General features: G+C 38.7%; 1 protein-coding gene across 2 annotated transcripts; it reads right to left on the bottom strand.

Moving 5' to 3' along the window:
• cldn19 (claudin 19) lies at positions 1–21,945 on the bottom strand. Of its 2 annotated transcripts, none has more exons than XM_017440328.3 (5): positions 21,180–21,945; positions 11,939–12,103; positions 11,112–11,196; positions 3,979–4,125; positions 1–1,378 (listed from the first exon to the last, which is right to left on the bottom strand). In XM_017440328.3, the coding sequence occupies exons 1-5, from the start codon at positions 21,400–21,402 to the stop codon at positions 1,342–1,344; spliced, it is 657 nt and encodes a 218-aa protein (XP_017295817.1). In that variant the 5' UTR covers positions 21,403–21,945; the 3' UTR covers positions 1–1,341. The 2 variants fall into 2 exon arrangements, with proteins under 2 accessions (XP_017295817.1, XP_017295816.1); XM_017440327.3 differs by having other exon boundaries at positions 1–878; positions 21,180–21,943.
• Between the last annotated feature and the right edge of the window lie 5,487 nt (positions 21,946–27,432).

Below are 27,432 nucleotides of genomic sequence, written 5' to 3'. Positions count from 1 at the left end.
TTGTTTACATCTTTGTTTACTTCTTCTAAAAGAAACATACATGGATATACTGTAAATGAGATGATACACAACATAGCGGGAGATAATTATTAAACAAAAGAATGACGTAAATACATGCATTTGAACAAATGTGTGTTCCTTAGTACATAAGACAGCACAAATAGAGGAGGACATCCTAAAGAGTCAAATACAACAACTCTGTCACACACAGATCAAACTGAAACTTGAACAAAACAAATAAAACTGGTATATCCTCAAACCAGGCGACTAGCACACCATTTCCTACAAATAGTGGCATAGATCTACAGTGTGTATATATTTGTTGCCTTAAAAGTGACACTACGGAGTAGTTTCCAACAATAAATAAAAAAAAAAATCCCAACAAAATCCAAAAATTAAATCTAACAATAGAGATGCAAACAGAACTACTGGCAAAGGAGTTGTGGACAAACATCCCTTTGGACGGAACTGAAAACGTCCATGTCATCAAATACAAACATGTTATAAGGCACTGCAGTAAAACAATATAAATGTAGTAAATAAAAAACATTGGAGAATATACACCCAGTCAATTAAACATGTTATAGAAAACATACCCTGAATGACTGCCTCTCCCAAAATCAACAATACTTTAGACCCCTCTAAAACACTGTATCTCCTCCTCTAACATTTTTATGAACGTCCAAAAAGTATTTGTTGCTGCAAGATGCCTGAAACAGCCTTTCAATCAGTTCAGAAATTCATTCTTGTCTGTTTTGAATTCCTCAGTAAGAGGGTTTTGCATGTTGACAGAATCTAAACCATGGTAAGGCCAGGAGACTCTCCCAAACTACAAGTACTGCTCCCTTTTCTCTGGTGGAGTACTTTTAACATTTGGTCTGCAATTCAAAAGGGAAAAAAAGACATGTTTCAGTCAAGGTAGTCACAATAAACTAAATAAACCCAAAAAACATTACAGTATAATACCCAGAAGTCATAGGATATGAGTGACATCAACAAACCCACACTGCGTTTCAGCTTGTTAACTTTCAGACAGAAGAAGGGCACGAGAGGGGTACTGAAGGTGTAGGACAGTGTTAACACTTCTCAAATGCTCTGATCATATATCCTTTAGGAGTCCATATTTACAGTGAAGGCTTAGAAGGAGGTGAAATGGGAGAAGACAGCTGCCTAAATCTTGATTCCCATTAAAACTGACAATATGCAGGGGTTGTATGGAGAAAAAAACTTAGAATCATTGACAAAAGTTCCAATTTGGTGGTCAAAGATGTAACATGAAGAAAAGGGAGGGATTCAGTGGTTGAAAAGTCGGACAGTCCTCAATAAAAAGGCGGGGGCTGATCAGTCAGGGAAACTAGTTTCACTCAACAACTCTGCCCTGAATTAGAGGAGAGAAGAAGACAATCAGAGAAGAGGGAATGGACATAATAAGACCTCTGAGATTCCCAGTGTTAAAGGCAAGGAATGGTTGGAATTTGATCTCAGTGAGGAAGAGCTGGTGCAACATAAGAGCTAGCTGGGTGTGAGTATACAGGTCAAAGGTTTTAAATGAACATAAATTCTGATTGTTTGATTGTAAAAGAAAAAAACACAAGATAAATTTACAATATATAAGCAATGTTGCTTTGTTATACTATACTAAGATTAGATGATAAAATAAATATTTGGATGAATGTGATATTTGAGCTCTGTTAATTTGGCATACCACCTGGGATTTCTGTTCAAAAGTGATTAAAATTATACTATAAGCGATTTTAAAGAAGCCTTGAAAACTTTATTTTATGTCAAATTTAATTACCAAATGTTTTAACTGCATCCACAAAGCTAATCGTCTCCTCGCTAATTTAGCTTTAAAAAGCTCTAATTTATTAAATGAAAGCAAAACTTTTATTAGTCTTGTCTAAATCTCAGCTTGTTAAACTCAGTTGGAAAGAAAAAACATTTCTGATACATAATACAGCTCATTATATAACTGGTACACACCAGGTACTTACCTGGTACGTACCGGGATCATGATGTATTATGAAGTGATTTGTCACACTGTACTTACCAGTTATAAGGTACTTACAGAGTATGTACCAAGTAAGTACCAGGCTTTATCTATTGCTGTGTTTTTTAATTATCTAGCTATTATTGTAAATGCATACTTTTATATTGTTGGACTTCTGTAGTTAGCTTTTCCTGGCTGTTGCTGAGCTCTGCCTTTCATTTAAAGACTGAAAAGAATTTTGTATAGATCTACAACTTCCTGCATTCAAAGAATCCCAAGTGTCTTCAAAGAAGAGTTGCTGCAGAAACAAGAAAAGGGGCACCTGGGACCTTTTCTGAAAAAGTTAATGGCCATATTATCTGAAACAGTAATAGACCAGTCTTTCAAAAACACAAATGAGGGCAAAGTGATTTGAAAGCACTGAGGAAACTCAAGAGCCAATTAAGCTCCATATATAATTAATCTGTTTGTGTGTGTTTTGTTTCTTTTTTTTTTTTACTGCTTTATTTTATGTTGCCTATTAGCTTAAAATCTTTGTATTGTAATACTGCTCAAGTGCTTTTTGAAGTGGCTTATTGTTTGCAATAGACTTCATTTTTGTATCACAAAACTGTAAAACATCTTGTATGATAATATAAAGCAGTGTATAAATCTGAAATTAGAATGTCAGTGAATAAAGTGTGATAGAATGGAGCAACATCAGATGATTTCCTTCAAACGTATTTTCTCCTTTTGGGAAAGACAAACAATGTAAAACTGATGGTCACAAGTTGGAACTAGCATGTTCTACTTTGCAAAAATAATAAAAATACAGATTTATCTTTTTTGCTTCATAGGGGATAATAAAAGGTGAAATTAGTGGCTTTGGGACAGCTGCATAAAAAAAATAAAATGGTAAACAATGGAAAATATTCTGTTAGCATGGATCACTCATTTTAAAATGTAGCATTGATTTTTTTCATTTAGGTAAAATATTAAACACTTCTGCTTTCATTGGTTATCTCAAATTAATGGATTGTAGTTGGCATGCTATATAGTAATGATTTAGTTAGTTAATATTAACTTTGACACAAGACAGACAACCACAATAGCTCAATAAAGCAGCTTAATAAAAAAGAATATGACAAGTGTGAAAAATGCATTCCCTTGGGGATTCACTATGTATATATATATTCAGTACCTATTCATTAAAGTTTTTCTACATATTGCTGGAAATCATTGATTGGTAGTAACATAGCAGTATTATTTGCTTGACAACATATTGTTTTGACACTTTAAAGCTTCAAAGCAATATTGTGGTCTGATTTAAGCCAGTATCTCGCTGAGCTGTGACTGTTGTAGTTGGTGAGCAACATTTCCGAGGGAGTCTCCAAAATCTCTTGAAATCTTCATGGGGGTTCTTGACTCCCCCGAAGGTTTCAACACATTTTGAAGACTCCTTGATGAATGCTGTTCACCAACTCATCCCTGACAGTCAGAGCCCAGTGAGGTCCTGGCTTAAAGACTTGGACTAGAAGGCAACTAGACTTACTTTCTTGGTTCTTGTTCCAGAAATTTCAAGTACATATAATTTAAGTTCAGTTGCCTTCTGTTTTTTAATTTGGGTAAAATACCACACAAAGAAACAAATACTTAGAGTTTTCATTATGATTTATCACTGATCTGAAGTACATTAAATAAGGGCACTTAGGCACATGAAAGGTACATAGTACAAGAATAACAGTGTTTCATAAATTAAATGACTGGTATGATATGAAATGTATGGCCCTCGTCCCTCCAGATTAGCAAAAATGCATGCTGCTGGTGTGTAATGTGATTGAGTCAGAAATGTTGCATTTCTGTATATGAATAAGAGTGTATGAGTGCTTTGTGACTGCACACATGATAGTCTTTGTTTGTTTTAGCTGGTGCTGTTTAAATAGAAATAAAGGGACGTGGTGCTCTCTGTTTGGGTGACTGTTGTAGTGGGGGTTGGGGGTTACACGTACTCCCTGGCTGTGGAAGGCTGTGATTGGCGGTAATATTGCTGCCCTCGCATGTCGTCTTTGGAGCATGAGCAGCACAGTATGGAGCCGCCCAAAATCGTCAGACTCGCTGCAGCCCAGCCCACAAACAAAGCCGAGCCGAACTCATACCTGAGCAGGAAATAAGAAGATGGTTAGGAATGGGTTTACAGTCAGTACAGTGGCTTTGGGTCAAAGATTGTGCTGTTTGTGTCTGTGCTGGACAGAGTAGGCTACTTAGACATTAGACTTTTTGTGTTGAGTAAGCAAACTATCAAATATATATTAGACATCAACATATTTTTGAGTAAATCCTCTGTAGATGTTCCTACTCCACATTTTTGTGTCTCTCTGGCCTCTAATTCTCAAAGATACAGAGTAATGCTCCAAACCCAGTGTTTTATTTTTCCTATAAAATAAAAGTGGAATTTATCAAGTTCATTGTTCATAAAGAGCCATTTTTGCTAATGTTTTGATAGGTTTTGCAATGTTTTCTAGTTTGACATTCTTTTGCTTGTTAAGGAACATCAACTTAAAGCTGTTGTCCTAACTACACAGTTTCTAACAAAAACAGTACATGTATGAGTGGCTTGTTTAAGGTCCCTTTCTATCTGGATAATGATTGCACTAAGATGTTCAAAAATCTTGGGCAGGACATGGATGGTCTTTGCAGGGTCTTTTCAGGTGCATATAAAGCATGCAGTGGGCTCCCCATTACATATAATTGAGTTTGAATAAACACAAAACTTCCAAAGTGAGATAGCAAGGGTGACAGTGCTCCCAGTAAATTCTGTAGGCTGCACTACATCCTGCTGCTTCTCTTATTAAAATCAACAGGAATTTTGCCACATTCGGCCATCTTTCAGTCTCCTTTTGAACTCAAAGCAAGACGTATGTGTCCTCGTCATGCTCAGGCCTGCTGGATGAGTAGGAAAGAAAGGTGGATGTGGTCAAAAATCAGAAAAAACAGAAAACTCCTTCACTTGCATCCTTTCATGCTGCTAATGTTTCCTCCTCCACAGCAAGGTTGAAACTGGTGCTGAAGAACCAGAAACCTCCCACACATACAGAACAATTCTGCAGATCATGACAGAATTATAGAAACAACCTGGAACAGACATGACACCTGTGGGGCAATATCGTGCTAATGTGGCGTGATATTCTTGAGAATAGCTGCATCATGACTAAGGATGGGACTCATGAGGCACCTAGAGTTTTGATTTAATTATAATTCAGAGGGCTGCAATATGATTATAAATTGAATACTGATGCATTTACAATCACACTTCAAATGAAATCCTGAGTATAGAATCTCTTAAACATGAAAGGAAAATAATATTTTGCTCCACATTGTTTTGTAAATCAAATTTCATTTAAATAAGATTTGGGGAACTAAATGAGCCAAAGGAGTCAAAATGCTGAGTACAGTAAGATAAGATTCTGTAGCAACGGATGTCCATGCATCACATGTAAAGCTACCTTATGGGGGGGGATTTCTGTGATAGCTTATTTGACAAAGAATAACCGTGTTCTATCATGGCTCACAAAGTGCTAAATCTAGCACACAACCCTGGTTTTCAGCAACTGAATGCAAATCCTTTGCAATAATATTTGAAATCAACTTTGTAATTTGCTCAGCCTTTTCTGAGTTAGGTGTAAACCGTCTCTGCTCGATGGCAGCTACCACCTTCTTCCTTCAGGCTGAAACATGTAATAAGGCTTCTTATATTTGTTGTTTCCAAAACACAGTGGAACCTCAAAATACAAACAACTCTAATTACAAATTGTTCTAATTACAAATGGTGTTTAGCCACAACTGCAGTACACTTCTGCCCCCCCCCCGCTTTGTTTTGTCATTACAGTTAGAGTTGTGTGTATCTGCTGATCTGCTGTAGTTCATGTATTTTCCGTGCCTGCCATGGTGTCAGCAGCCAGTTTGTATATTTTATTGTTATATTTTATCAGACAAAGATTAACGATTGTAACGATGGTATTGGATAGAAAGATTATCTCTGTTGTGCTGAAATGTGTTTGACTGAATGTCTTCAGTCTTTGAACACTGTCTATCACTGTGCTTTAAGATTTGTAACAGGCAGCAGACATCTTACACATCCTTGAGAATTGTATGCAAAAGCTGAATGAGCGTATGGAGATACAATCACTTGATGATCCTGATTTATGGCTCCAGCCTACTTAATATCTCTCCTACAACAATCTATTACTGTCCACGTGGTTCCACGTGTTCCAACAGAAAAAGTGAAGCAAGCGTTCAGGGTTATGGAATCAGCTCCAGTCTGAACTCAAGAATTTTATTTTATTTCAATTATTTCAAGCAATTCTTAAAAACAAGCAACGGGATTCAATTAATCTGTGTCATTGCTTTTAAGCTGTTTGTAATTTGTTTTACTTCTGTGTAACCAGGTTTTCTACCCAGGTCCCTCCTGATCTCAGCGGGGTTTCACCTGGTTAAATGAAAGAACGGAAAAAAAAGAAAGAAAAAGCTACCTTTGAATGTTAAATGTGTTGAACATGTTTTGTTTTATTTTGTTTTTGGGTTGTTGTTTTTTTTTTTTGGGGTGGGGGGTGACATTGGAACAAATTTCTTTTTCTATTATTTTTAATGGGAGTTATTTGTTCAGAATAAACATTTTCAATATACAAATCACTTGCTGGAATGGGTTACATTTGGAGGGATAGGTTCTACTATTTCACTGGCTCCTGTTTAGGAGAAGGCAAAGTTCTCCCAAACATGAGCTTTCAATGCAGAAGGTGCCGTTCGTTCATTTCATGTATCTACTGTATGCAAGCCAGAAACCTATTGACATTACATTTTTAATAACATTAACAAAATAAGAACTTCCATGTTCACATTGTGATGCATCAAAAACGCATTATAAACATCACCTCTAATCATGACACAGTATGAGAATGTCGAGCCAGGGCAGGGCTCCATGAGAAGTGTAATCTTGGGTAGGATGTGTACACGTATTGCTGACTTATACATAGTCCCTCCAGCAAGTTCTGGGTCTTCTCAGTGGAACATGCTCAAAAAAAAAAAACTCCAAAGGGAGACACCCATGATCAGATCAACTGAGTCCTGTTGATTTGAAGGAGCAGTGGCTCTACTCCGAGCTCCCCCTAGATAACTAAGCTCCTCACCTAATGTCTAAGGCTTTGAGCTAAGAGCGTTGGGAGTGCTGTCAGCATTTTGTAGTCATGATGGGCTCATAGCTGAGACATGAGGCCAGTTCTGCTTCAGATGCTCAATGACCAGTGAGTGCAGGCTCTATGTCAGGGATAGGTGGCCACTCCTGCAACCATATTCCTCCACATTCCACCCAGGAGCTCAGTTCACTGTCGCTGCTGTGACCCACAACCTCACAACAAAACGCTCCACAGCCTGTCACTCTCTTTCATTCCTAATGTGGAGAATGAGTTCTTAATCTGACCCTGATGACCTCAGGGAGATCTAGCAAAGAGCCTTCAGGTTCTGGCTGAGTTTATATGTCATAATGGGGAATTCATTCAGTGTGAATGTGGACCTTAACGACTATCAGAAAAATACAAACGCTGAATTGGCTTCTCAAAGGTGACTACTCCTTTCTGGTAAACAAATGGGTCTAATTTCAGCTTGGAACGTTAAACTTATCAAAGAAATGTGAAACATGGATGTGGAAGATTAAAACGTTATTTGTTTACACCAGGGAGAAAGGGTTGTACTTACTGCATTGTATTTGAAACATTTAGGAATCTTACTACTAGCTGCCAAAGGCAAAAAGGGAAATAATGTTTTTGCCAGTGTCTGTGTATGTCTCATAATTCACTGGATGGATTTTAATGAAACTTTTAGAAAGTAATCACTTAATGTGCATCTAGAAGTGATTACCTTTTAGAGTCAACCAAATTCAAGATGACTGCCACAGGTAATCAACATTAGCCAACACATTGAGCTAAATTTGGTGTGGCAGTAGATCAGCCTAACCCCTAACATACAGTCGGAGCGCGTCACATTGCACAACATATATGCTTAAAACTTTGAACTGAGTTAATAAGTTAATAATATCTGTCTGCAAAAAAGCTCATGAACTACAGGATATATTTGAATGAAAGCAGATGGCCGCTCGTCCTGAGCCCGGTTCTGCTGCCTACGTGTTCTGAGTCTGGTTATGGTTCTGCAGGAGGTTATTTCCTGTTAAAAGAGAGTTTGCTGCCTATGTGCTGCTCAGGATGGGAGACTGCGACGAAGTGAAGATTCAGTGCAATCTGCTGGCTTCCTTAGATAAAGAACTTTTACTAATTGGCTTTGTAGAGTATGGGAATGTTTGTGTACAGTGCCGTTAGACAACCTTTGTTGTGACTTAGGGCTATATAAATATATTGAATTAAATTAATTTGGACTGAATTGATTGAATTGTCTTTGGAGTCAACCCAATTCAAAATGGACACCATAGCAAATCAGCTATAGCCAACACAAAAATTGTTAAAACCCAGACAGTTTTTTATTTTGAGGTAAAATTGGATGTGGTAGTAGCTTAGAGTCATACTCAAAGCATTCCAAGTGCATATTTTTTTACTTTTTTTTCAAGATTTGACCTAAATGGCTATAATTCTCTCTTCTCATCCGATGATAATTTTCATTTTCCTTTAAGTACAGTCAAGTCAAGTCAAATTTATTTATAGCACTTTTCAGCAACGTGCAGTTCAAAGTGCTGTACATCATAAAAATACAAACATAAAAATGCAATGGTAAACTCTTAAGTTAAAAATCTAGCATAGCTTGAAAGAATGTATATCTCCTGCAACCTTTCAGGCCAGAGACTAAGACCATCTCATGACAGAGTTGTAGCATTTTGACATGAAAAACCTGAAATATAACATTATGCATGAACTGCAGTATCACTTGCCTGATCACTTGGAATATGTGCTAACAGATGTGAATGATTGTGAGCTACTACCACAATAAATTTTAGCTCAGTATCTGTAAAATTCACTGATGTATAGCCATTTTTGTGCAAACTTATGTCGGTAAAAAGTGGTGACCATCTTGAATTTACGTGACTCCAAAAATTATTCAGTTGACCCGCATTTCCTCCCAGCTTCAATAGACCATAAATATAGAAGATGGGCAAACAGGGAATCACTGCATTCTGTAATATAATTAAAAATGAGGAAGTAGTAAAGTGGTCCCCTTATTCAAAAAGGGGGACCGGAGGGTGTGTTCTAATTACAGAGGGATCACAGCCGCTGCTCCTCCACGTCGAGAGGAGCCAGTTGAGGTGGCTCGGGCATCTGGTGAGGATGCCTCCTGGACGCCTCCCTGGTGAGGTGTTCTGGGCACGTCCCACCGGGAGGAGGCCCAGGGGAAGACCCAGGACACGCTGGAGGGACTACGTTTCTCGGCTAGCCTGGGAACGCCTTGGGATTCCCCCGGAGGAGCTGGCCCAAGTGGCTGGGGAGAGGGAAGTCTGGGTCTCCCTGCTTAGGCTGCTGCCCCCGTGACCCGACCCCGGATAAGTGGAAGAGAATGAATGGATGGATGGATGATTGATTGATTGATATAATGGTGTGCTGCCACTTTACCACTGCCAATTTTGGTTTGTTTATAAAAGCACTTCCCTGCCTGTCTGGCTTACTCTGCTTGTGTTATGACGCCTGCCTCCTTCCGCTGCCAATAACTGGTCCTCAGCTCAGAGAGACTGTTTTCCTGCTATAGTTTGTCCTAAAAGTAAACAGTAATGTAAACTGTGTCTTGTTAATGCTCAGTTTAGCCTCTCTTTTGCTTTTTATATATGGATCAATTTGCCCGTTGTGAGTTAGATCCATGGCTCGGCTAACCTTGCTATGCTGTTGCTTATCATCGCCGTGTAAACATGCTGTAGCGTTTTGTTACAGCTGCACGGCCCTAATTATTCATGTCAACTCGCTCATATGTCTATACTGTAACATTCCATTCAATTTTATTTTTAACAGGACAGTACATCTGTAACATGCCAGAGTTAGCCAGAGGCTAGTTTTCATCTGTAGTCCTGGTAGCCAGCTGTACAATGGCACCCTAAGAAAACATGGAATGTTAAAAAATAAAATCATCAGCAACTAAGAACAACATTAAGACAGTGTGAGTTCATAAAAGAAGAGCAACAATGATGGCAGAAGTGGAAGTAGCAACATGCTAACTCTCTGCCTCCTACTTTTCTGCTTGCTATCCAGCTTGTAGCTCACTCGCTGCTGTTCTGCCTAATGAGAAAAGGAATACCATTAACTTGGGCCTTGGCTTGCTGGTTTGCACTTGGACTGCACCAATTAAACACTCAGTGCATCGATGCTGAATTTGTTGTTTTTGTTTAATGCTGTTTGTGTTTCAGGGACTGAGGCTCCTGTGTGGTGGTAATGGTGAACCCTGGCGGCAGTGTCTCCTTTATGTTTTTTTTCCTTCAAGCACCCCATACTTTTTTTTGTTTGTGTGTTTGTTTGCTGTGTTTTGTAGTGTCTACGGTGATCCTTTTTCTCATGACCTCCCCCACTGGTAAGCCTCAGTTTCCCCAGATAGTTTTTCTATCTATATTTTAATATCAGCCAAAATTTTAGCGTTTAAAATTGCATCCATAAAAATCCTCCCACTGGTAAATATTTTCCTATTTTAGGATACATTAAATTATGAAATCCTTTTGAATGTTATTTTGTGGTGTTTGGCCCTCCAATAAACATGGTGGAACTTATTTGAATCTTGTCTCCTGTTTTTAGAAGAATGAACCCGTGTCCTTTGTTTTTATTTAGATTTCCTGGAGTGTAATTCCTGGTGGCGTTGTTGGTTTCCTTATTCATTTTTTGCAAATTGATCATAGATTTAATAGAATAGAATTAGAATAGAATTCCTTTATTGTCATTGTACAAGAAACACAAAAACACTTATATATAAGAATATCATATCTTCTGTTTTAACTCTTTCATATTTTTAAAGAAAGACTCCAAGCCCAGATTGCCACACAAGTTATGTTAACATGTGTAACATGTTTCTAAGGGTACACTCAAACAAACAGGCAAAAACTTTATTGATCTGCTTCTGCCTTTTGCAGTGTGTGATAAAAATGAAAGAGTGTAGCACCATATGCAAAGCATACCTGGCGTTAAGCGGCGTGTTTGGGTTGAAGAACTGATAGGACACCTGAGTGGCGTACCAGGACACAGACACAAGTGTGCACAAACCTACAGAGGAAGGAACAACATCACAATCAAACTTCTAGATGCTCACTGGAGTTACGACACACAAATAAAATGATGTGGATCCTTTTGTTTTCGTGTTTATAGTTTCTTCATTATGCTTTGTAGACTGTAACTACTTTAGTACACTTTCAGCTATTTCAACTATAAATACTATATATCAAAAGTTTCATCTGGCTCAGGAGATTACAGCTACGACTTCTGGATTTTGTAACTTTTATACTTTTTGAAATATTTATGTTTATTTACATTTTTCATTGAAATGAAGAGAAAACTCTTCAAATCCTTGAAAAACCTTTGAACTCTTTAGCATATTTGCTTCCCTTTTAGCTTTTAGCTACTGTTCTGCTAGTCTTAACTTTTAGTTACTGTCTTGCTAATTTTAGCTTTTAACTTTTGTTTTGCTAAGTTTAGATTTTGTTTTGATCTTTTTAAATTTAACAACCCAGTTTCAGCTTCTTCAACTAAATTCAGGAAAGTCATTCACTCTGCATTTTCACAGAAAATGTAATTTCTCTCATTTTGTTTATTGCCTCCTCTGGGATTGGGTCTGATTTATGTCTGAGGTCAGCAGCTAAAACAACCACTTCCTGTTTACAGCAGGGACTTTAACTTCCGAGAGGGGCTAAAAAAATGTGATCTTTTGCTAAATAATATGAAATAATGTATGTTTCTTTGCTGTTAGTTTATGTCAAAGATTATCACATCAGACAAGCAAAAACTATACCTGCAAGCAGAAACAGAGCCCCTCCGGTCACAGCAATACGGGACTTGGTGGATGGGTTGTTATCTCCCACCTTGGTGCACTTCATGCCCACCACACTGACAATGATGCCGATAAAGCCCAGCAGCACGGACACCACCATAAGAGCCCGGCATGTCTGGATGTGGACTAGATAAAGAAGACGAAAGGTAGAGGCGGGGAATGCAGAAGGGAGCAAAGCAGATGATGGACAATGAGAAGAAAGAAAGTGGTAAGAAGAGAAAAAATGGTCTTTTAGTCCAAAAACTTTTAGAAAGTGATAATTACAGAAAAATAGTGGTACAAATGGCTTGCTGGGCTGATGGGAGACCTCATGGGATGGCTCATTAGGGAAAGTCCAGCACTTTTCAGAACATGATCCTCTTTTGCTTTTTATTTTCCAGAGGTGACGTTCCAGGCAAAGCTGTGGGCCCTTAAATGATCCTCCTAATCTTCTCCACATCATTCCATTATGGCTTGTTTGTTTCAAAAATCCTAATGTGTTGCCCACACAGGACTCAACACACACATAACTCAGTAGGAGGAACACATTTACACATAAACACACACATAAACACACACATACAATGTCTGCATACAAGCAGTGACTGTAGGTGGAACAGACACAGATGAAACTCTTTCTTTGGTGCAGAGTGGCTGTAGGAGGTCCTGCTTTACATGTTTCACACAGTGGAATTATTGTGGCTTTGTTACAAGGCAGGATTGTTTTCATGGGGCTGTCTCCACGGAGATCCGGCATTACTGCTTCCACCACTGCTGTTCATGAACAAGCAATGAAATAAATGTTCAAGAACTCATAGATGAAAGACAAATTGATCTTGTAATTTTGCAGCTCCAGAAAAAAGTGATTTTTGATAAGGAATGCCCAAAAAACCAGTGTCTCATTTGACTACAGTTGTTGGAGACTAGAATTCAGGAGGGAGTCTGCAAAATGTCTGCAGGGTTCTCCGTTTCCTAGTGTGAGTTGTAGAAGCTCACCAGCCCTGTTGCTTAAACTGTTCAAAAACATTTGTGCAACTATTTTTTTTCTCAAAATAATGAGTTATTGCAGGTATCAAAGATTCTTCTCAATTTTGTCGTGGGCATATCCAGTCTGTCTCAAGTGTATGAAAGCTGTATTTTGGCACCTGCATTTGAGTTCTGCTGTGACAGAAAACATGTCCAAAACCCTCATCAATGAAAAAAAAAAGAAAACTAGTCCAAATTTATATATCTTCATTTCACTGTACTCCAGTAGATTAAAGCATAAATATGGTGGTAGTTGCCAAGATGGGTGCAAAGTGAGTTGGGACAGGTAAGCAACAAAATAATATAAACAGCTAAAAATAAACTTGAGAAAACTGCAGACAAAAACAGATTGTGATTTTCAAAGGCTTGTTACAAATACTGAAGTTTCAGTGAAGCTACAGAAAATAATCTTTGAAAAAATCTTTGTATTTTCTTACAAGGTGGACAACTAGTCTCCGACCGTCATGGGACAAGTGAGGAAAATTCTGTACACTTGTTTAAGTTAATCTGTGTGCTAACAGAAACCATTGTTTTGAGAGCAGTACATCATTTTGGTTCAGCAACAAAAAAAATGTTTGAAAAACTCCTATTTCTAGGATCAACAGCCTAATTTTAATCAAAACATTCAAACTCTGAGCTGTGAGTTTGTCTAGATTGTTTAGAGACTCTGTGGAGATTGAATCTTAATGTTAAGTTTTCTTTAACAGTGGCTTTTTCTTTGCCACTCTGCCATAAAGCTTAGACTGGTGAAGATCTTTGGCAACAGTTACACAGTTACACAGTCTCTCACTTGCAAGCTTGGACCTCCTTCAGAGAGCTCACAGGTGTCTTGGTGGTCTCTCTCTCTGTTCTCCTTCTTCACAGTCTCTCAGTTTGAGTACGGCCTGCTCTTGGTAGATTTACACGTTCCATATTCCTTCCATTTCTTGATGATGGATTTATCAGAACTCTTTAGAATGTTTAGAGCCTTGGAAATCCTTTTATATCCATCCCCTGACTTGTATTTTTTTCAATAATCTTTTCTCTGAGTTGAATTAAAGGGGATGAATATTTATGCAGTCATGTCACAATGCACTTCACTGCTTCCTATGCATTCCAATGGCAGCCATCTTGAAAATGGTCTCTATAGGTTTTATTCTTCCGTCAACTTTAATGCTGCCCGTACAGAGCCACGTACCCACACAAATGTTATATTAAAAATAACGCCTCGGTCACGGGTTGTGTGCTATTACTTTTATTGTGTTTCGAGTTACCATGGCGACGTAATTCTCCAAAAAGGACTCCATTAAAACCAATGAGCAGAACTCTTAACTGACAGAGTGGAGGTCACATGACCGAGAGTGTGTAGCTGTCTGACCACAACACGTTTTCTTAGCAAACAAACTCCTCCTACGCCCACATCTTTTATGATACATGAAAGAATTATATATCAGAACGTAGGCATTTTTCTCTTCTTTCAGGAAATGGTTTTAGTTTTCCTGCAGGCATTATAGTTTTCTGTCAAATGAACCCAGAAGGCAGAGTGAGCCCTCGAGATCCTGTATTTCCTCCATTAATTTCGGTCCCACATCTTTTTTTCCGGAGTTGGTTTGAGGGATGTTTTTAACTCATCATCTCTCAGACTTAAAGCACTGCAGAAATGTGAAATTTTAAAGTAATGACAACCACTCTTTCTTTTCACTCACAGTCCAAGAATTTTTTTCAATCTGCCTTTTAGTTTTGGCACAGTGACTGTTTGTTCGGCGTGTACTCCTCAGACTTTGTCATGTCTGTGAGACATGACCTCTTTCTCTTTCTTACTGTTTATTCAATGTCACATGCTGTTTTTATTTTGTTTTTTAATTATGTAAAGCATCTTGAAATGCCTTGCTGCTGAAATGTGCTATACAAATAAAATTTGATTGATTGATTGATTGACCTGACAGTTAAAGCACCAACTGACAAAATCAGCTGTCTTCTGATTGGCTGAGGCTGTTACCGGGCAGATTAGGCAGACAAACCCTCTGTTAATATAGCAGAGGTTACAGAAACAAAATGGCTGCCACTTTATCTGTTGATTTGATGTTCACTGACTGTTAAGTTTCTTTAAGCTTTAACTCGGTCATTTTTAGACATATTGAGCTGAATTTTGGTGCTGCGGTAGCTGACACAGAGGCCCATCGCAAACTAAATGCTAAGTAAAAATATCAAGATGGCCGCCAAAGCTAGCAGGGTAAGAAATTCTGACCAAAACTTGTGCGTGCTCTAACTTGGCAACCGTGTAACGTCAGATTCACAGCTGGACTCCTAATGTGTCTAGGATCAGCCCTTCATGATGCCTGTCTACAACTAGCTGTTGGAGCCATCTTCATTCAGTATAAATGCACAAAAAGGCAGGCCCTGTCAAAATTTCTTCAAGAACTCTCTAGTTTGGTATTACTCTACAGAAATTTGATTTCACTTTGACACTGAAGGTGTTTTTAAAGTAGAAATTGTAAAAAATGCCAATTTATTTTGACCATGATTGATTTATGACAACAATAAAATCATAAAACATCCAAGGTAGTGAATACTTTTCATTGACACTGTAGACACCAATGTTGTTGCAAATCTGTGCATGCAGTTTATGAAACCAAGGGATCCAATTATAGAGCTGTGTGTAGGGTTTATTAAACTCCGAGTGTATAGTTGAGAGAACCAATTTGTAAACTGTGAATATGATTTACTAAACTGAGGGAACAGAGTGTCAAACTATTCTGTGCGCATAGTTTGATAAACATCATAAATCTGTGTATGGTTTACTAAAGTGAGAGAATGTATAGTAAATCTGTGAATGGTTTAGAAAATTGAATGAATTGTAAATTTGTACACATGGTTTACTAAATTAAAGTAACAGATTAGAAATCCATGCGTACAGTTTACTAACCTGAGTGAACAGAGTGTGAATCTGGGTGTATGGTTTATTGAACTATGGGAATAGACTGTCAATCCATATGACTGTTTACTAAACTATGAAAACAAATTGTCAATTTGGGCACATGAGTTACTAAACTGAGGGAACAGATTGGAAATTCATGTGCACTGTTTACCAGACTAATATAAACAGATTATAAATCTGTGTGTTCAGTTTACTAAACTCAGAACATGGATAGGAAGTCTGAGCCTACAGTTCGGTAAACTGAGGAAACATTTTGTAAATCTGTGTGTACAATTTACTAAACTAAAGGAATAAACTGTATATCCTTGTATGTGGTTTACTAAACTGAGGGAAAATATTAAAATTGTGAACTTCTCATATAACTGAAGCAACAGATTCTAAATTTGTGTACACGGTTTACCAAACTGAAGGAGCTGATTGTAAATCTGTGTACATAGTTTACTAAATTGAGGAAAAAGATTGTAAATCCATGCGCACAGTGTACTAAACTGTGGGAACAGATTGTAAGTCTGGGCAGACGGTTTACTATACAGACTGGAAATCCTTATGTACAGTGTACAAAAGAGAGATAATGATTTGTCAATCCTTGCAAACAGTTAGTTACTAAACAGAAAAAACAAACTACAAACCCGTATGGACAGTTTACTAAACTGAAGGAACAGATTGTAAATCCATGAAAGGAAATTTACGAAGACGAGGGAACGAGTTACAAATCTCTGTGAATGGTTTACTGAACTGAAAGTACAAATTATAAATCTTTGCACATGGTTTACTAAACTAAGAGAACAGTTTGTAAATGTGTGCACAAATCAAAAATACAGATAGTAAATTTGTGTGTATGATTTCCTACACTTTGGGAACATATTTCAATGTCCGATTTTATTGACTCTTACAAAGGTACTGTTCTTCAGCTTTAAATGCAACAGATTGAACTGAACTAAAATAAATAAAAATAAACTAGAATTATAAAATAGAAATCACTTTCAAAAGAGCTACTGAGCAGCCTAAAGCATGATTGTCATGGTGACAGAAACACACACTGCTTCAGTAAAGCAGGGCTTCAGAAGATGACCTGAGGAACTTCAGAGAGGCAGGAAAAGAATTAATGATGTTTAGTGTGGTTTATGGCTCCACAGCAGCTTTTGATGCTGTATTTCAATGGTCTTTAACAAAGAGAGGTTTTATTTTTTTTTGTTTTTTGCATTTCATCCAGACGGAATTACATCCTCACCTTTGAGGTTGTGTGGGGTTAGGCTGCATGACACCGCAATGACTTTTCTCAATTTGTCACAAATTATTTGGGAACTTCAGGCTTTTAAGTTGAAAAGATAGGCTGAAGGGGAGAAGAAGGGGGAGGGAGGGAGGGAGGGAGCAGGCAGCTGGCTTATCCACTAGGTTGTCCCTTTGTAGATTCAAGACTGGCGGTGCCAACCACAAGCTGGTGTGTGTGTGTGTGTGTGAGAGAGAGAGAGAAAGAGAGAGAACAGGCACTGTAATTAATGTTCCATTGTGAGGAATCTTGTAACTGTTCTACATGTAATATCCCAAAGAGTTGTGACCCCAGATATTCTTTGAAGGACTATGCAAACTTTGCCAAAAATGTAAATAAATAAAGACCTAACTCATCGTCCTCGGTACATACTCGACACATTAACAGAGCATGCAACATCTCACAGTACTGCATGAAAAGTTTCATAAGGTCATTTATCATGTTTCAGCAAATTGGTCTTAACTACATCCCCTCTTATCATAAAATTGCAAAATGTAAATAAATAAAGACCTAATGACAACAAAGATAGCCTAAACATTTATATTTTATCCCCTTTTTGTGACTATTGTTAGTCTATTTTTGTAACCACTATAGTGAAAATACACTATTAATTATTTTTCAGTTTGGTTTGATTTGGAGAGATCATTTGAAGTGTTTTTTGGCCCATGGGTGGAGTCTCTAACACAATTTTAGGAACTAATTACCCAAACTTGAAATTGATTGCTCAAACAAAATGTGCAGGACATTTCTTTTGCTCCTGTGAAATATAAAATTCTGTTAACTATATCTGCTTGATTCTTGCAGGGTCTCTAGTGGTCATTGGGTGAGAGGTCACGTCTTTCACACACACACACACTCCTAGGAAAAATTTACTCACCAATTAACCTTAATGAGTGTTTTTGGACTGTCAGAGTTAACCGCGTGCTCCACTGGGCAGTTACACTGTTGTTAGAAAATTTATTTTAAAAGTCTGCTTGTGGTCACTACTTGTTATTATTATTATTATTGTTGTTGCTGTTTCTTATTTTTCTTGGAATAATCATTTCATATGAAAAAAAGACAAAATTTGCAAGTAAAACAAACTGATCTTGTTTTTATTTTTTTCGTTCTGTGGTATTTTTCTTTCCTTTGCATGTTTTATTAATAATTTGAAGATTTTTATTTATTTTTGTTTGTTTGATTATAGCAACAACAAAAGTATACAAATAGAGCTCCTTGTACTTGTAAAATGAATTATCTCTAACAGTCTAGATTTTACTTACTTGTCCCTATTTATTAACTTTCAATTAACATCAAATGCACAAACTTATGCCATTACAATATAAAACCTCACTAACAAATATTTACAACCTTCAAGATAAATTAAAATGGTGTAACCTGTTTATTTCTTGTCTAATTTTAATCTGTTAAATGTCTTTTTTGTGTTGTAATATATCCTATTGTTTTCCCTGCTATTTGTAATGTTTTGCATTTTTCAAGTTGATCTAATGGATTTAAATCAAATCCTTTAAATCAACTTTAATAAGTTTAATAAAATAAAACGTTAATAAAAAATAGAGTTGGATTTTGTCCTTTGTCAAAAAAGGAAAAGAAAAAAAACAATTGGATTGGTACTTTTTCAACATGAATCAGTTTTAGCTCAGCTGGTTGTATGGCTGTAAGAAACACCACAACCTGTGGCTGTTACACAGATATTCAACTCCTAGATCCAAGCAGCTATCCTTTCAGCGCCACCATCCCTCAAAAACAGTCAGTCAGTCTTCTCGGCTGTCTATTATCCTTACTGTCTGCCTCTGCAGTAAGCCAGCATTTCTTTCCACTATATCTGCTTGGCAGCACCAGCAGAGTGAGCAAAGTCTGGTAAACAAGTCTGCCCATCATCACATGCTGCTCATGCTGCTCATGCTGCAAACACTTCCAGAGGAGACAAGCCCCCTGGAGTCTTTCATCACTGGACAAGAACAAAGTTTTATTCAAGCCTGCCATTTTCTCTCTGAGTTTCTGTCCTGTAGAACACCTGAAGGAACCTGGGATGGCTGGAGAAGGCTACATGCAACATAGATACAGTCAGTGCTTGTGTTAATGAACAACTGCAATAGTGTGTGTGTGTGTGTGTGTGTGTGTGTGTGCAGAAGACTGAGCACATTCTGGGAATATCTCTGGTGTTTGGCTCAACACTGCCCTTTTCTTCTCTTAACAGTGTCTATTCATACAGCAGGACAATATGCTGTTCTTACTGCTGCAACAAACCAAAGGAGCTCAGATCGGGTGTCCCGTCACAAAGATTGTCACAGAAAAATTATAGATATGATGATTCACAGAGAAAGCAAAATGTTTGCACTTACAAAGAGTGCCACAACAGCTTGAATGAATCTGAGCTTTCTGCTTTTAAACTCAGACAAGGCAGAGGTTGTTTTTGGACATGAGCAAACATCGCAGCCTTTCACTCACTATGGATGGCATTAACAGCCTCCAGGACTAGATCCAGGTAAAATCACTACAATTAGAAACATTTTGGTTTACTTGTGGTTCCTAGAGTTTCTAAAAGTACACTGGGAGGCAGAGCTTTCAGTTCTCAGGCTCCTCTCTGGTGGAACCAACTTCCTGTTTCTGTCCGTGACGCTGACAGCCTGTCTACTTTTACCATTAGACTTAAAACCTTCCTCTTTGATAAATCCTATAGTTCAGGTTGGTTTGGGTTTCCTGAGCTATCCCTTAGTTCTGCTGCTATAGACTCAGACTGCTGGAGGACAAACTGACTAAATGTCCTCATTCTGCTGCTGTCTTTACTCTTTTTACTCTCTGTGGTTGTGTGTGTAATTACTGTCATTATTAACTTGTGTTTTTCTTCCCATAGGAACTACACCTGTAGAATCCTTCTGTGTTTGTCTCTTTCCTGTCCTCTTAAACCTCAGCCAGCTGAAACAGATAGCTGCTTATCCTGAGCCTGGTTCTGGCTCTGCTGGAGGTTTCTTCTTGTTATAAAGGATTTGTTTCTTTCCACTGTTGCCAATGTACTGCTCAGGATGAGAGATCGCACCAAAGGCAAATTTAACACAAAGTGCTGGCTTTCTCAGATAAATAACCTTTGTTGTGAATCTGTGCTTTATAAAAAAAAATTAAATGAACTGAATTATTGTGACCACAAAGAAAACACTTTTTGTTTGGTAAAATTGTCTTCTGGCTGAGCCCACTCATCTCTTCCACCCCCACAGACTTTCATTAGAATCTGTAAAAGAATGATTTACGCAGATAGTAAATTAGTTGACTCATATAATCTGTGTGCCATTAATTATGAGACACTGGATCCTTGGTTTCAGATTAGAGATGACAGGAGGCTCATATTTGGAGCTAATTTATGTTGGAAGCCCACATTCCTCAACCTCTCCCACTTCCATTCACTCATTACATGAACAGAACTTTATTAAACACACATTTAAAAAGAAATTTACAGCTTGGGAACTTGTACAACTTCAGACAGCATTTATCACCCAGGGAGAGTGAGAACATGAATGAACGAGAAGCACTTGGGGTGTGCAAACCTCGGCCAATAGCACAAGGTCATTAAAAACTCATAAGATCTTGATTCTGATCCAGATCATCACCAAGATTTTATCATTTGTTTTTTGTGACAACCCCAGCTTTTCCTGAAAATGACATTGAAATCTGTACATCAATTATTAAGTACAAACCAAACAAATCAACTGACACAACCTAAAACATTACTTCCTTGGTGGAGGCAAGTGACTACAATAATTGTTATGATATTGATATTTCTTGGGAAATCTTGTCCGAAATATTGGGAATAATATAGGAATCAAAGAAACTTCGTATGGTTTGTTTCAATAGCTTAAATGTAATTTTAAAAAATAAAAATATACAATGAATATTGTTTTACAGCTGCTCTGTAAGGTAGTCAACTCAAAGAATAATGAACAGACAGTATGGAGGGTTCAAATGAGAACAACGGTTGTAATGTTTGCTGAAAGAAGTTTAACTGTCATACTCACTGTCCAATGAGAGCATGGAGTCAAAGATCTTGCACTGCACCTGTCCCGTACTCTGAGAAGCACAGCTCATCCACAGCCCCTCGTACAGACCCACAGCAGTGATGATAGCATCTCCAGCATAGGATGACTGCTTCCACTGGGGGAGTGCGGTGGTGGAGATAACACCAATCCAGCCGCCCAATGCCAGAAAATACCCCAGCAGCTGGAGACCTGAGTTGGCCATCCTGCCTCTGTTCTTCTGGTTTCTGACTGATCTGGTTCTTTCTTGCAACTGCCTTTAATTAGGTGGCTCTGGTAGGTTGCCCTTTTTTGTGATCAGTCTTTGTAGGTTCTTAGTTTCACTTTTCTTTTAACTGTCAGGCCCCTATGAGCATCTCTTGCCTCTCTGCATTCACTCACATTTGTTCAACTCTTTCTCCTTGTCTCTAATTATTCCTTTTTTGTTTGTCCTATCACTCCCTGAGCTGAGGTTTTCTGCCTGTCAGTATCTGGATGTCTCGTCCTCAGGGTCTCTCCTGTCTGACTTCTTGGTCCCTCTGGGAATCAGGCAAAGACAGACTTAGTGGTGGTCAGTGATCAGGCTCATCAAGAATCATAGCCTGGCTGAGTTCCTCTTTGCATGGTTTCCTTCGCTGTCTTCTCCTCTGTCTGCTGCTCACTCAAATCTGTGCATCTGCTCCAGGCTCAAGTGGCTCAGCAAAGGGGAGCAGAAAAAAGAAAGGAGAAAAAAAAGGAACTTGTGAAAACAACAGGCTGACCACGAAGGGATGGGGGAAAGGGCTGACTTGTGATTGGATTTTGTTGTGCTGGAGGAATGCCTATGGGAGGGAAGAAAGATGGGCTGACTGGGGGGCGTACAAAAAGAAGGACAAACAATAAAAAACAAAAGCTGCTGCTGAAAAGAAAGTCACCATGAGTTTCTTTTGTTTCTTTGTTTGTTTTTTGCAAATAATGCTGTTTGTGTTTGTCCGTTAGCAAAATATCTTGCCAATCGATGCATGAATTGGAATGAAATTTGCAACAATTGGATGTACATCTACAACTGATTAACTTTTGAAGTTTACTCAATTCAAGATGGCTGTTGCAGTCAAGTGACCTTAAAGAAACAAAATGACACAATAAAACAGAATATTTTGTTAGTTGTACAGATATTAGGTTAACATTTGGTTTGACAGTAGCTGAGACTGAAAGTCCAAGTTCTGCTTGTTGCACAAAATATTTACTTAAAACATTAGCATTGATTTTTGGAGTCAGCCCTCGATGTCTGTTAGCAAAATATTTCAAGAACCACAAAATTGATTTTATTGAAACTCTCAGAAATTAATCACCGGATGTACATGTGGCTCAGGAGGTGGGGGTTCGTCCTGTAATCGGAGGGTTGTCGGTTCGAGCCTCACTCTGTCAGTCTCAGCCGTTGTGTCCTTTGGCAAAGAAACTTCACCCGCCTTGCCTCCTGGTGTTGGTCAGAGGGCTCGGTGGTGCCAGTGTGATGGCAGCCTCACTTCTGTCAGCCCGCTCCAGGGGAGCTGTGGCTACAATGTAGCTTACCTCCATCAGAGGGTGGATGGATGGGTGAATGGGTGAATGATTGTAGTGTGAAGCCCTTTGGGGTCCTTGGACTAGATAAAGTGCTATACAAGTGCAAGTCATTTACCATGAAAACTTTTGGAGTCAACTAAATTCAAGATGGCTGCCAAAACTAATCAGCTTTATCAATCAGAAACAAGGCTCTAACACAATCACTTTAAAATATTGAGCTAAAAATTTGATGTGGAGGTAGCTCTGAGCGTGACATCTCATGATATTGCATGAGATGTCACCTATTGTTTGTTTTTTAAGGTTTAACAAGAACAAGTCTGCCATCGCTCATAATAAAATGATCTTAGTCTAAAAGGGATAAAAGGCAGCAGGTGATATGCATTCCTTCAAGCAATTTTATATCTTCTTAATTCTTCAAACCGGATTAGGGAAATTCTAATTAATTATTTCCAACAAAGCCTTTGTTTCATGTTTAACTGAAAACATTGATCCTTTTGCCACCCCCAGCTGGAAGTGGAAGGGAGGTGAGGGAAGAAATACACATAAATCAGCACCAAAACATTGCAGCTGCTGAAAAGAACATGTCACCTCAAGACAGACTCAAGAAATTATAGGCCACTAAAGCAAGCCTCCCGTCTTCACCATGGCAACCCTAACAACTGAAGAGGCACACTCACAGTTCACCCAGCTGAACATCGCAACAAGCTGAAAATGCAGACACACTCTAGCCTTTTGTGTCTGTGGGGAGCACAGAAATGTGTTTTCCCACAGCTGTTCAACCATCAGCTCATTATATTAACTCCAGTTCACTCCAGACTAACTCAGTCATTCTATTCCCCCAATTACACCCATCACACACTCAGTCTCCCCCTCCACACACACGCGTTCTCAAAGATGTTTACAATAATTTTAAAAGAACAGTTCAAACATTTCGAAGTGGCTTTCTGTGTAAGTGCTGTGATAAAGGGATATTCTGGTCATTTTTGAAGTGATGTTTTATAAAATAGTTATCAATAATACCTTATCAGTTATAACATCAGTTATAGAGCACAGAGTGTGGCAAAAAGGCCATAAGTTTTCCTCTGGGCTAGGGTAATGGTTAGCCAATTGAGAACCTGTTTTGTGTGTGTGAGCTGTGTGCCCATTTTCTGAAAATCATTGTATTTTTGTGAGCACGGCCTGCAGAATAGTATTCTAGGCTGTGCACATTATTTTGATGCCCACCTAGTGAGATTCTCACCTCAGCCTGGCTTTTACCCATCCTGGAAGATGCCCCCACCTTTGTGATTGAATCTGCTGCAGCACACTTTAAAAAATAAGACAGTTTGTATTGATGATCCTCGAACACGTGTGGTAGCTCATGAAGCAAACACATCGAACCGATGTGTTGAAGCATGGTTAGGTCATGTGACTTCTGATGTTCAAAGCACGAAAGCTTTGAATGTCACATCGAAAGCAGCTGAGTCCTTTGGACCTCATATGAACCACTTGATTGGTTTGGACTGTCAAGAGATTAATTTAGCACTCCCTCTTTACCCATACACCCATGTATCTCATAACCAATGAACTCCAAAACACAATGTAATGTGTATTTGCACCAGTCCCATATGAAAATTACATTGGTCTGTATTCGCCGAGCATAACTTATGAATGTATTAACTCTATTTAAATGTTTTAAAGCAAAAAACATAAGTTAAGTGTATATAGGGGTACATTCAGACATGCCACATATAAACACTGTAATTTGCAAATTGGTGGGAGTTAATGATGGATAAACACATTTCAGTTGCACTTCATTTTAACAACCACTAGATGTACTACTCTAGCACTGTGTCATTTAAGCCTTAAATAGCAAACTATTTTTTAAACTAGTGTTGAAGCTTCAACAAGAACCAGCTCTGAGAAAAGAGAACAAGGTCACAGTTCCATCAGGCACAGACTTATGGGCTGAGCCAGTGCTGATGAGGGTGATGAGACACAAGTGTGAGTAGCTTGAAGAAAGTCAGTTACAAGCCCTACTCAGCTGTTCACTTTCCACACAGCTCCATCTAGAGGGGGAAAAAAGAGGGAACGAGAAAAGGGAGTCCAGAATAGGGAAGGGCAATCCTGGTCCTCAGGGCCTCTATCCTGCATGTTTTACTTGTTTCTCTGCTCCAACACACCTGATCTGAATCAGTGGGTGATTAACAGGCTTCTGCAGAACATGAAGAGGTGACTGAACCACTGAATCAGGTGGGTTAGAGCAAGGAAAGAATAAAACATGCAGCATAGTGGCCTTCAAGGACCAGGATTTCCCAGCCCTGGTCTTGAAGGACAGGAATTTTAAAATGAACGTTCAAATTTCAAGCAACCAAGATTGAGAGCATGTGAGACTCATGTGAGAAAATGAAGAAATCTGGAGATTGGAGTCTTAAGATGGCAGCAATCCACTATGGTTCAGTCTAGGCATTAGCTCATCAATCCTATCAGATCTAACTCTTTAACTGAGGCCATTCAAAAAACTATTTACAACAGGTAAGATATTGTTTACTAGTTTTACAAAGAATCCATTTTAAAGCCAGCTTTGAACAAAATATTCCCTATTTCTCTAGTTAAGTAGCCAGGTTTCTCCAGTATTTGTAGTTATTAAATTCTATTTTGGCACTTTTACAATTTTAGCCTTGAATTTGACCTAACAGATAATACACTAGAACATGTGAACACACATGCAAACTTACTTTCCCAGCACCAAGCATGTGTCTTTTAAGGACCCTCACTGTACACATAGTCATACACATGTATGGGTAGAAATAATCAAAAATGGAGTTCTAACCATGCTTCAAATCATTCCGGGATTACCATCATCCAGGCCTTCTGTGTCAGTGTGGGTCTGGATATTTTGCCTACATGTGTTACTTTGTTCATGTGTTAAATTAGAGGCTGGACATATCAGGGTAAGTTGTGTTCAGAGCAAGGAGGTCAGCTGAACCAGAGAAGCGAGAAGAGATGAAAGAGAAGTGTGCTCAGGTCCGTGAGAGCAGGGTGGATAGGCGGGGGCTTCGGTGGGACAGTGAGGCCCTTCTGATGTTGAATTATAAACTTTACACTGCTGTTGGACTGGTACAAATTCTTCATCCTGCAGAATCTGAGTCAAACCCACAATCTTGAACATTTATACAATGTGTAAATAGACAAGCATTATACTGAGAAAAAAAAAACAAGTCCATGTTTTCAAAAAGAAAACTAACCCTCCAACCCAAAAGAACAACATGTGATTGGTTGTTGGTCCCCAGCTTCTTATGACAGCAGCTCTTGTCCCAGAAAAGGGTTGGTGCTGAGCTAGCACCAGTTTCTCTGTGTTAGTGTTGATGCTTTTGGTAGATGAAACAGAAAGAACTGGATCTCAGCAGGTTCTGATCCCGATTTAGCACCAAAATTGGTTTGGTGGAAAAGGGAGTTCTGTGCAAGAGTCGTTCCCACACATTTTTCATCTTAAAAAACTAAACTCCAAAATTTTTTTGTATGCTTTAGATTGCTATACTGAAATGGTAGTCTGTAAAGCTACTGGAGACATTTTAGGCCAGAGTTTTGATACATCTAATCATTTAAAAATCCACTGGAAAAATTCATCTTTACAAAACCGTTCCCAAAAACAAGTAGATTCATATCATCACACTTCCACCTCCGTGTTTAAGCGAAGAATTAAAAGCAACTACGTGGATCTGTGGCAATCTGCCATCATGTCACCTGTTTTGCTGCTCTTGTCTCCCTGATTGGTTGGCCTGTCAACCACACACAGCTGCAGCTGATCTTCATCAACGGGCTAAGGGTTCTTAAGGCAGTCAGCAGGAGCAGGTCTTCGCTGAAGCATCGTTTGCTATCGGTAAACAGTCTAGGCCAATACCTGTCTATCTCATCTGAGAAGGATTGATTTTTTGTTTCTGCTCTGTACCTGTTTAGTGAACCTGTCTGCTCCGACACTCGAGCTGCCTGCCTGTGTGAATCCGCTGAACCAGACTAAAGCCTGCCACTCTCCAATATACCTGAGAACCTGCCTTCAGGAACCTTCTGTAAATACCTACCTGAGGACTTGCCTTCAGGAACCTTCTGTAAATACCTACCTGAGAACCTGCCTTCTGGAACCTTCTGTAAATACCTACCTGAGGACTTGCCTTCAGGAACCTTCTGTAAATACCTACCTGGGGAACTGGAACCTGGAATCCTGTCTGCCTCCAACTGACCTGGACACCCTCTCACCTGAGCACCTTGTGAATACTCACCTGGATCACCTGGAACTGCACTGCCAAACACAAACTGTTACCTTCACTTGTAAGAACTCTCTCACCTGCTTCATAGCTCGTCGCCAGCTCAACCAGTTACAGAATCATTACCTCTCTCTGTTGCAGATCCCGTCCTGTCACTTACCTGTCGTGTAAATAAATACACTTACCTTTATTTGGTCTCTTGTGGCGGTTCGTTCTCTGGGTTACTCACGTTTGGCAAAATCTTAGAACCTGATAGGATCTTTAAAATTGATTACAACATCATCTCACCAAAGGATGTAATCCCAAGGTTCATTGGTCTTCATTTCATGTACTTTAGCACAGTTTATTATCTTTAGTTTTGAACAATTCTTTTGCTCTGAAATCTCACCGTGAGGGCCTGGAACTTTTATTACCTCCAGTCAAGGGCAAAGTAGCAATAATTGTTTTTAACTGTGTCTGTGTTTGCATTT

This window comes from Kryptolebias marmoratus, linkage group LG4, assembly GCF_001649575.2.
Source record: "Kryptolebias marmoratus isolate JLee-2015 linkage group LG4, ASM164957v2, whole genome shotgun sequence".
Lineage (NCBI taxonomy): Eukaryota > Metazoa > Chordata > Actinopteri > Cyprinodontiformes > Rivulidae > Kryptolebias > Kryptolebias marmoratus.
The sequence above is the reverse complement of the archived record's forward strand: the minus strand, read 5'-3'. Positions and strand labels throughout refer to the sequence as shown.

Bases quoted from the DNA above. Each gene is read 5' to 3' on its own strand.
- cldn19 (XM_017440327.3), bottom strand. From the start codon at position 21,402: ATGGCCAACTCAGGTCTCCAGCTGCTGGGGTATTTTCTGGCATTGGGC. The intron at 12,104-21,179 runs GTGAGTATGACA...TTCTTTATCTAG, and splicing joins CTCCATGCTCTCATTGGACA to TCCACATCCAGACATGCCGG. The intron at 11,197-11,938 runs GTATAGTTTTTG...CTTCCTCTGTAG, and splicing joins GGCTCTGTTTCTGCTTGCAG to GTTTGTGCACACTTGTGTCT.